Source organism: Tupaia chinensis, unplaced genomic scaffold (assembly GCF_000334495.1).
Source record: "Tupaia chinensis unplaced genomic scaffold, TupChi_1.0 Scaffold000045_1, whole genome shotgun sequence".
Taxonomy (NCBI): domain Eukaryota; kingdom Metazoa; phylum Chordata; class Mammalia; order Scandentia; family Tupaiidae; genus Tupaia; species Tupaia belangeri.
Genome location: NW_006159501.1, coordinates 1,476,689 through 1,488,453, shown reverse-complemented (window position 1 = coordinate 1,488,453; position 11,765 = coordinate 1,476,689). Strand labels below are relative to the sequence as shown.

The following is an 11,765-nucleotide window of genomic DNA, read 5'->3' as shown; positions in this document are numbered from 1 at the left end:
TAGTAGGAGACAGAATGCATCCCCCCCACATGGGACCTGGTCATGCCACAATCCTTTTTTCTCCAATTCTACACCCCATCCAGATCCTGGGAAGGTGTATGAACCCAATATATAGCTCAAAACAGTACTCAAACCCAATCTGGGACCCAGCTTCTTCTGTACAGCACCCGACTACTATATTATGAGACTGGCCTTCTTAGTCTAATGTTTTTAAAAGTATATTTTATTCTACAGATGACTACCTTTAAATTATACACATCCTACATTTCTCTGCCAATTTCAGGCATAGAAAGTTAGTTCTACAAAGGAAACAATAAACAGAATAAAGAGACAATACATGGAATGGGAGAAAATATTTTCTTTACCTCAGATAAGAGTTGTTAACAAATATATTCACAAGAAACTCAAACAGTTCACTCAAAAACAAATCCCAAACTTGGCAAAAGACCTGCACAGACAACTCTTTCAAAGGAAGACACACAAAGACATACAAATGGCTAGAAAATATATTTTTAAAATGTTCAACATCCCTTATCAAGGGAAATGCAAATCAAAACCACATGAAATATCATCTAACCTCAGTCATAATGTTTATGATCAAAATAATAATAGCAATAATAATAAGTGCTTGTGAGGCTGTGGAGAAAAAGAAACTCTCACATACTGTTGATGAGGATGTAAATTAGTACAGCCACTGTAGTAGACAGTATAGAGGTTCCTCAAAAATCCAAAAGTAGAATGATTATAAGCCCACACTCAGATATTTACTCAAAGGACCAGAAATTATTCAGAGAGATATTTGCATATCCATGTTCATCACAACAGTATTCCCAATACATGAGACATGGAATCAACCTAAGTACCCAACAACCAATGAATGGATTAGGAAAATGTGGCACATATACACAACCTAATGCTACTTAGTCATAAAGGACAACAAAATCCTGTTGTCTGACACAGAGTGGATGAATCTAGAGACATAATGCTAATGGAAATAAGTCAGATATGAAAGACAAATACTGTTTGGACCCCCTTAAGAGATATCGAATGTCCATATTATATGGTGGAAACTGAAGGATTTGATAGCACAGAATTGGAAAGAGTAATGGTAGGTTATCAGAAGCCCCAAGGAGGTAGTGGGGGTTTGGGGAGTCATTGGGAGAAATGATCAACAGACACAAGATGCATGTAAACAAGTGGAATAGTTTATGGAACTATATATCACAGCCAAGTAAGCACAACACTGACAATTCAATATAGACTTCAGAAGAAAGAAAGAAACTGGTAGAATCATTATCAAATGTGAACAATGCCACATACTGTTCGATGCTAAGGCAGATGGATATGTCTTCATCATTGATTATATACTATACATTCTTTGAAAAATCACATTGTACCCCACAAAGATATACAATGATTATTTGCAAACCAGGAATCATAATTTTAAAATAATGTTTTAAAGATAAGCTCCAGAGAGTCAACAGGTAATGTGATGCTTAAGGTGCTGGACTTCCACATGGCCAACAGCAGTCTGAGTCCCAGACCTGGCATCTTGCTTTCTCACTTTCTCTCTCCACCCCACCCCCCTCATGTCTCGGGCCAAATAAAAAAATAACAATAATAATAATAAATAGGAACCAGCAATTAGTGTAATGGCTATGTCGCTGGACTCCCATGTAGTCAACTGACGAGGTTTGAGTCCCAGACCCAGTGGCTTAAACTCATGCCAGGCACGTGTGCGTGTCCAAGATCCTGAGAGGAGAATGGAGGAGAAGGGATTGTGGCCTGACCATACACCCTGGGGCGGTGACTTCTTGTTTTCTGTCTCTCTGTCTTTCTGGTACGCACACGCACTCTATAGCAAAAACCTCTCATTAATTAATTAATTAATTAAATTAAGTAACTTTTATAATTAATTAATTAATTAATTAATTTAATTAAGTAACTTTTCAAAGTATATTTCATATACAAAGTCTTACACATGACTTCTCTATTATATCATTGAGTCTAACACAATGGTGGGAACACCAAAGTAATTTTGTCCTGTAAATCAATAAATTAATGGAAATTATTAGCTATATCATCGTAATTTGGATCTGAAGCCAAAGATAAGCCCCAGAGGAAGAAATGATTAGAAAATGAAGACAGACAAAAATGATAAAGAATTCAACAGAAGACAAATCCTTTATCTCAATCCTAATATCAACTCTATAATCTTGAAAGGCTTATCCCTATGCATCTCTAATTTTTTCACCTGAAAATAGAGTGGACTTAGAACAGTGGTTCATTTCTGTTAAATAAGTCAAAGATCCTACTGAGACATCTACAGAAGCTATCAGTATTGTCAACAAAAGGATAATATGCATATATCATGAAAAATAATAAGTTGACATTTTTATGATTATAAGAGGGGTTTAATTTGTATTGTCATGTAATATGAAAACATCAATGAAATATTTTAAGACTTGTAAAGGTAAATAAGATAAGTCACCACACTACACACGTGTGTAAAGTCATCCACACTTTATAATAATCATTTTTAGAAAACCCAACACCTTCCAAACTGGAAGAAAGCATTTAACCAAAGAAAGAAACAAAACATTTTCACATGTTTTAAAATATTTTGAAATATAACGGTCCAAACTCTTCTTTTAAATTCTTGTAACATATTTACTTCAGATAGGGATGAAGTTGTTTAAGCCTAGCTTTTCTTGACAAACCAATCCTGATTGGTCGACTGCACGTCTTAAGAGGTCGTACTCTTGAAATGCCATGTGAAAAATGACTACCTAAAAATGTAAGACAATAAAAGTATGTAAAGGAGTAAAAATCTCCAATAATGTCTATGCTTAAAAGTCTTTTCCTACTGTCTAATCCTAATACTAATAGCATTTACCGAGCACTTATTATATTTGTTCCAGGCATTGTGATAAGTGCTTTATATACATTATTTTACTTAATCCTATTCTCAGTTTTAAAAAATAGAAACCTAAACACAGAAAAGGTAACTAATTTTCACAATATAAAATAGCATCTAAATAAAATCAGCATTCCACTCAGGCAGTCTGACTTAACAAAATTGAAACCAACTTGAAGTAGTAGTTTTAAATACTATGTCACTTATTTTTTACAAAGCTAAACAACTATGCTCTATTGTTAATGGTTATATTTGGTTTTTAAAGATTATTGTCAATAATAAGGCTGAACTGTGGACCATCTGTTATGCATCAATGCAAGTCTCTTATTTTTAAGTTTTATTTAACAACACATTATATCATTTTCAAAGAGGTCTAAAACATTTCATGAAGATATAACTGTTATTAAATCCATTAACCAGACAGATAGTTAAACTTGGATAATGAAATACAGCAAAATCTTTAACTTCAGAGTTTTTTTGTTGTTGTTTTGTTCTGTTAATGAACTGTGAGGCACATAGTTACAGCTAAAAATGTAAGTCAGGCTTTAATGAATTAGTATGACCTTAATATAATAGCACGTTACACTAAAATCAGAATAATTAACCCATTGTTAAATCTGACAAAAGGTAAACACCATGATTTCTACTAGGCTGAATCAACTAGAATCTGTGTATCCATTTATGTAAACATTAATAAAATTGAATATAAAATTACACTACATGTAAATAAAGAGAAAAGACAAAACAAAATCTTCTAAGGGACCAGTTGGCGCAGTCGGCGTAGCAGTTACATCACTGACTCCCACATAGTTGACCACGGTTCCAATGCTAGACCCAGTAGCTTAAAACTCACACCAGGTGCCTGTGCATGCATGCCCAAAATCCCAAGAGAAGAATGGAGAAGGGATTGCGGCATGGCCATCCCCTCAGGGAATGATTTCTCGCTTTCTCTCTTCTGCCTCTCTGTCTCTCAGGCAAGCGCATTATCTTTTTAGCAAGAATCTCTTAATCAAGAGAAAACAATACAAAGATAGCCATAAATCAGTTTGTAATATTTGATTCAACATTAAAATTATTAAATCAATCATGAAAATGAAAATACCATTTTGTTACTAGATTTTTAAAAAACAAATGAAGAGATATGCAAATAAGAAAAAAATGGCTGACTCATGTCTGATACACTAGATTTTGCTATAAATTAGGCAATTTCAGCAATTAATGCCAAGTGTAATTCTTCTTTTTTAAATTATGGTTTCAGGACAAAGTCATAATTAGTAGTTTATTTGATTACTTTTTCAAAGTATAGTTTTCCTCTTCCATATTCAAACATGGCAGATACTTCTGGTAATTTTGCAGTGGGTGAAAAATTACTCTACTGATTTCTGTTAACAGCTCATCTTTTGCAAAGCATATGTCCTTAAACAGTCATTAAATGATTGCAAGCATATACTTTGTTGCCTCATTGAATTTCCTAACTTTTTATCAAATAAATTATGTTCCTTTTATTTTCATCACACACTAGTTCACTTCATTATTTTGTATTAACAATTTTTTTTTAAGAGAGATTTTCACCATAGGACTTGTGTGCTCACCAGAGAGACAGAGAGACAGAAAAGGAGAAATCGCCTTCTCCATTCTCCTCTCGGGATCCTGGGCATGCATGCACCTGGTGTGAGTTTTAAGCTGCCAGATCTGGGACTCAAACCGCAGTCAACTACGTGGGAGTCCAGCAATGTAGACATTACACCCCACTGCTGGTCCCTATGTTGTATTCACAATACTAAATATTCAGGCATAGTACCAGAAATTGTTCACTTTATAAGTCATAAATTTCAGTGATAGCTTTTCCATCTCGATCATTATCTAAACCCTCACAACTCAAACTCTGGTTTGAGATTAGCAACATCTACATCTGCTAGGGGTTTGCAGAATCATGGGACCTGTCTAACAACTGAAGCAGAACCTCCAGGTGTTCATATATATTAATACATTAAAATTAGGGAAGCATTGGTCTAAATTCTAAAGAAAGCACCTGGTGAACTGGCTACTTGGCATATAACACATGCCCAAAATAATTTCAAAACACCTGCCTTCTAATCATTACATAGAGAGAAGACAGATACAGAAACAAGAAAGGAGAGATGCACTAGAAACGATGGCAGAAACTTTAAGAGAAGAGGCATCATGATAACAGGAGGGCAGACATCAAAACATTTCAGGACCATTGGGATCTTTCTGATACCTGGAAAATCACACTGTTTTAGCAGACACCACTGTTTCTAGGCAGAGCATTAATCCTGTTCTTACTAATCTCTCTTCACAGTATCTCCTGATTTTTCCATTGCACTGTGGATTTTAACAAGCTTCAGAAAGATTTTTCTATTCCTATGCACATTAAAAGCAAATCCATGACTGACTATCCCAACATAGTATTAAATAATTAGAGCTGATCTCAGACATTACTTTTCATATTTTAGACATCACTAAGTTATAAAGGCAGAATCACATTACCATGAGTTTAGATATTTCAAATAATGTAACATTTATTTTCCAATTTGTACACTTGAATTTTCTTTGTATACCCTCCTTATGATCACAATTATAATTATGATGGCATATATTAGATATGTCCCTAATATCTTTCTATTCGATAGTAAAATATGTTCTTTTTAAATTTTTTTCTTTTATTATGCCAGAGGACCATGTGTGCACAAAAGCGAGAAAAAGAGAGCATTCTCTCAAGACCTGGTTATGCCACAGTACTTTTTCCTCCAATTCTCCATCAGTCGGGATCTTGGACACATACGCAGACACCCAGCATGTAAGCTTTCCAAGCCAGAGCTAACCTGGGCTGGGACTTGAGCCTTGCCATGTGGGATTCGGCTTCCTCTGCATAGCATTTAACCACTACTCTTCGGAGCCCACCCCAAAATATGTCCTTAAGCCTAATTTTTTCCTTTCTTTCTGCCCTAAAAGCAGCAAACCCTACCCTCCCCAAACTAATTCCTGCCATCCTGCTTTTAAGATTCACAGGGCATTGCTCCATCAATAATTATTTTCTTTTGAAGTTTTTGCCTTAGGGTACATGTGTGCACCAGAGAGAGACAGACACAGAGATAAAGTGAGAAATCACACTCTAGGGGGGATGGCCACACCACAGTCCCTTCTCTTCCATTCTCTTCCCGGGATTTGAGGCACTCAGGCTCATGCACTTGGCATGATTTCCAGCCACCAGGTCCAGGACTCAAACATCAGTCAGCCGTGTGGGAGTCCAGCCATGTAACCACTACACCACCTGCTGGCCCCAATTATTTTTTTTTTTATTCATGGGAGAAGAGTCTACCTGTAGGCTTTAGCTCTTTCAAGGGCATCAAATAATTTTCAAGATTATTTTATTGTCAGCTAACAGGAAAAGATCCAGTTCTGAGGTGACAACAATGTAAAACAGACCACATTCCACCAATGATAAGTCGGGAAAAATGTTTTGAGAAATGACACATGACTGAAGGCATTTTGGTAAATATATTTCTCCCACAACATTTCCTCTCTAGATTTAATCTCATTATACAAGACCAGAAAAATTTTTTAAACATTTCCTCTCTAGATTTAATCTCATTATATAAAACCAGAAATTTTTTTTAAGAGATTTTTGCTATAGACCACGTGCACTTGCCAGAATCAGAAAGCAAGAAATCACTCCCCAGGGGATGGCTACATCACAATCCCTTCTCCATTCTCCTCTCGGCACTTTGGGCATGCACACACATGCACCAGGAGCGTGAGTTTTAAGCCACCAGGTTCAGGACTTGAACCACAGTCAACTACATGGGAGTCCAGCTACATAACCATTACACCAACTGCTGATCCCAAGACCAGAAATTTCTGACCAGACTATAACTTTACCTACTTCCCTAATTTTAGCACAACCTTTACCCCACCCTCATTGGATCCACTAGTTAGAATGGATGTTTGACATAAGGTGTTCTATTTTGATACTGTAGACCTCTTTGGCAAAGTTGTTTAATATTTCTTTAATTTTATTACTTTAATGGTAATCAAAACTATAAATGTCATAGTTAAAAACAATGTTAACAAGCCTACATGGACTTTTTTTTACTTAGTAAAATGAAGTATTGATATAAGGAGCCCATAACAATAAAACACATAAAGAACCTTGATAACACATAATTTAGCATGACATCTCATCAGTGGAAGTCCAAGTTAGATCATATCTTTTGGGGTTTTGCCAATTAACGTTGCCTATGTTAGATGTGTTGACACACCTAACACCTGTCTTACCACAGTTATTACAATGTATCAATGTAAATATGAATTGAATACAGTTTTGCAGAGTGCATTTCCCAGTAATATTGTAAATAATGTTGGGTCCTCGGAAAATGTCATGACTTTTTGCTTATGTTTTTGTATGCAAAAATGCATCATGACTTTTCTGATGACCTGATATTTTAATTTTCAATTAATTTTTAACTATTGAATTTTGGATTAGTAAATATTCAATGTTTTTGGAAAGTACTTAAGCTTTGGATTTTTCTAGCAACCTATGCATCCCTACTTTTGTTGTGCTAAAAATACAAGAATGTGATTATCATCTTAGAACTTATTCTAAGAAATAACTAAAAATCTTACCTCCCTGGAGTAAATAGTTAAATTTTTCTTCCTTACACTCATCTAAGAAATGAGCAGGTCTTTTGGATAAAAGTTTTTTTTCACAATCTGAAAATAAAGATTGACATGTTACAGCAAAAAAAGTAACTTTTATATAAAATATTAACACGATGAACAAATCATTTTTTGAAATATTTACTTCAGTTGGCTTCTAATATGTACAGAAATGAAGTAGAATTCTTCAAAGCTCTTATCAAAAATTTAATAATTTATTTTTCAGCTTCCATAAATTTCTTTTTTTTTTTTTACTTTCTTCCATAAATTTCTTAACACTGAACAGACATTTATGGAAAACTAGCATACATTAATGAACATTATCTTACATGTTACCGTGTTTATTGCCAAAATTGCATATTTGGCCCATACAGAAAAAAAAATAGTAGTTATTTTAATCATGCGAGAGGATGTTTTAAGTCCAGCTCAAGGTGTGATGTTTAAGGTGGCTGGATCTCACATGGCACAATTTAAGTCCCGAACCCGGAGACTTGAAAGCAACATACAGGACACATGTGCATACATGCCGGTGATCATGAAAGGAGGGAGAAACGGAGAAGGGACTGCAGAACGACCATCCCCCATGAGGGCTGCTTTCTCACTTCCCCCACCCCATCACATGTACCCTCTGAAAAAAATTTGAAATAAAAATTTAAAAGTGGACATGGGGCCAGCTGGTGGTGTGATGGGGAAGGCGACTAGATCTCACACGGCTGATCACACAGTTCGAGTCCCGACTCAGTGTCTTGAAAAACACACTGGATACGTGTGCATGCAGGTGTGTGCCCAAAATTCCAAGAGGAGAATGGAGAAGGGTTTGCAGCATGGGCCTCCCCTTGAGATATGATTTCTCACTTTCTCTCTCCAGCAAGCATATATACCCTATCATAAAGGAAAAAAAATGGGAAAATAACATTTTTTTAATGAATTCATACCTTCCTCAGAAGCATAGCGTAATTCACCCTCTCGTGTCCTAGGACAGCAACGCCCATTATGGACTTCCTGTTCTCCATTTTTGGGTGCTGTATTCCATTTGAATAAACTGTGATGCCTTTTATGCATATTAGGACCTGCTACAGCATCACAGATCAAAGAAGATGCACATATTTTGTTGACTGCCATCATTTTTGAATCCTTTTCTATCTCCATGTTTACCTCATCATCATTACTTTCTCTGCAGTAATTTTCTTGTCCATTGTTTGTTTCCACAGTGCCTAGAATTTTGTCATCCTTACTAATTTCATGAAACATACGAAGTTCTTCAAGTACTAAATCAAATTTACTCTTCATCTCAAAATCTTTCCCTCTATTGTCAGAGCTTCTGTTGATAAACATTTAGGAGTTAAGTTCTGAAAACATTCATTGTTCCCTTCACTCAAATCACTTTCAAATTGATGATTAACACAAAATGTAGTATCTTTCTTTGGATAAAAATGCTTTGAATTAGCTTGCTCACTTTCTTGCAAAATATTCTCATACTCATTTCTGAAAGCTACGTTATTTTGATTAGCATATTTAGCTTCTCTCACACTTACTTTAAGACTTATTGAAACTGACTGCAAAGAAAATATGCCATTCATTAGAGGAAAATCTTTCTCTTTCTCTTCTGTCTTAGTATCTTTATGAATTTGACAACCATTTGTCAAATTTTGTGATGTGACTTTTACTTCCTCCTTCAAAATTAAGTAATATTTTTTTTCTTCTACTTTACTCCAAAAGTTCCCAATATTTAACACCTGATTTACTATGGCTTGTTGCTTATCCATGAAGAAATCTTCAAGCATGTTCTTAGAATTAAAACTACTGTTGTTATTGCATTCCTGTTTTCTTTCAGTACCTAAATCTTGGTTGTACATATTTATTTCACATTTTTCATTAATACATTCATGGTTGTTCTGTATAAAGTGAGGATCTGATTTAACATGTGTTCCAACAGTGCTAGAACTACAGTGAGTCCAATTTTCCATATTCATGAACTGTTCAGAACAACTCATATTTTTATAACTAATTTCTTTTATAGAAGACATGTCACTCAGGTCATCGAAGTCCATTGAAAGAAAAAACTTTTTAGACATCTTAAAAACATTAGCTATTAGTATGGAGGAATTGATATTTTTCTCCTTAGGCTCCCCAAAAACATCTATAGTTTTAAATAGTTTTCTTTCTTTTAACATAGGTTTTACATTATCTTCTAATATTCCTGAAAAAGTTAAAATTCCTAGTAGATATGCAGTGTGATTTTCCACTGTAATACATTTTGGATGATATAAATATAATATCCAATTGAAAATGTATCCCTCTTCTAATTCAGAATCACTTTGAAAACTTGTCAGAATGTCAAAGTTATTCAGTAAAGAACCTATGTTGGTTCTCAGTGTGATATTTAAAGGTTCTGAAATACTGGTTTGTAAATAAACGCTTAAAATGCCATTCTTTGTAATGACATTCATTCTAGTTATCCGATTTTGAACACCAATTTGCTTTTTACTCTTCAAAATTTTATGCCAGATTGAAATGCTATCATCTTCTTGATTTCCTGAAATACTCTTAAGGAAGTAGAAAATTTGTATAATGATACTTTGAAAAATGTTAAAATGAGAGTCTTTTTGTGTAGTATAGTACCTCAACTGTAGCACATTAACATTTTCTCCTTTACCATTTAACCAAACTGTTTTTATCAAAGTTGCTTGGCTACACTGAGTTCTTGCCCTGAGAGGATTTGATTGTTCATGTATATTCATGACTTTTGTATCGTGGTAAACTCCCTCTCCTAAAAAGTCTATTTCTAATAATTGTAGCACATTCACATTTTCTCCCTCTTTTTTCATAGTTTCACAGGTAGTCTTGTAATTATTCATAATCCAACAATTTTCCCTATTTCTTCTCAAAACATATCTAATGTTATAGTCCCAGCTTTGAGATTTTTCCAGCCTACTAGGTATGCACCCATCCAGGCATGTTCCTGCTTCTTCCCAATTAGAATTTTCAAGTATTATAGTGAAATTCTTTTTAAAGTCCCTTACATCACACTTGACACTATTGTTGGTATAGTAGTTTAAACTGATCAAGTCTTTTCTCTCACAAATATTTTGGTTGCTGCCTGACTGGTGGTTAGTTTTATAAAGTTCAAAAAACGTATTTTCTGCATCCTCAATTTTTTTATCATCCTGTAACTTTTGCTTCTTAACATCAGGTCTATTTTGGGACCAGTAAATGTTTGTGAAATCCCTAACATATGCCTCATTTTTGTCATTCTTTTTCTTTGCTATTTGCTTTAAATAGACAGGGGACATTTTGCTATTTAAATCTGTTGAAAACTCAGGGATACTTATTGTGCTGCTGTCTCTAAAATAGTTGGGTTTGGCAATTTCCAAGCTGGGTTGGTTTTGAGATTTTGGTATTTTTAGCGTAGATGATGAAATTTTTTCTTTTTTATTTGATGGCATAACACTGTCAGCTTTACATCTGTTCTTAATTTCACGAAATGTTGATCTAGCTTTCTTGTGAAAGGTAACATCTAAAAATGGATCTTCTGTCTGTCTTATGTAAGTATTGTCTTTCAGAATGTCGCTTCTCTCTTGGGCTAAGCATTGGTTCTCATCCTCGGGTCTAACTCCGTGTCTGCGGTGTATGGAGGTGCCAGGCAGAACGCCTTGGCGCGCCCTGAAAACCTCTCTGTCACGCGGTGCTGGCTCAGAAGACATTTCCGAAACCCTCAAACCAGAATCAAAACCGCGTGACGGGAGAGACTGAGAACAGCTACTCGTCAGAAATTTGCCATTTGGGCATCCCAGATTACATATGTGCTTCTCACTGGCTGACTTCTCCACACACGAGTTGGTGGAGTTATCAAAAAACGCCGTCTTTGGAAAAAGAAGCGTCTTGAACGGTCTGGGGGACAACTCCCAGACTTTTTCCACCTCAGATAAGCGAGGCACCAAAGGCAGCCGCCACCCCACCTCAGAAACGCCGCCCGGCTCCCCCAGACGGAACCGCTTGCTACTAGGAGGCTGGGAATCCGAGCCCTCAAGAGGCGGCAACCAGGAGGAAGGCCTCCTGAGCCTGGCCACACCCGGCGCGCGGCCACTGAGCGACATGACTGGCAACCGCGGGATCTGTCCGTGGTGCCGGCGAGGCTCCGGTCTTTTCAACAGGCGCGAGCCGGCTG

The 11,765-nt window shown here is 35.8% G+C and overlaps 1 protein-coding gene across 1 annotated transcript in view; it reads right to left on the bottom strand.

Moving 5' to 3' along the window:
* RAD51AP2 (RAD51 associated protein 2) overlaps positions 1-11,694 on the bottom strand; it is a 13,972-nt gene extending 2,278 nt beyond the window's left edge. Inside the window, 4 exon segments of the mRNA XM_014589549.2 lie at positions 2,645-2,789; positions 7,565-7,651; positions 8,533-8,899; positions 8,902-11,694. Of these exon segments, the coding sequence (XP_014445035.2) occupies positions 2,645-2,789; positions 7,565-7,651; positions 8,533-8,899; positions 8,902-11,694 (3,392 nt within the window).
* Between the last annotated feature and the right edge of the window lie 71 nt (positions 11,695-11,765).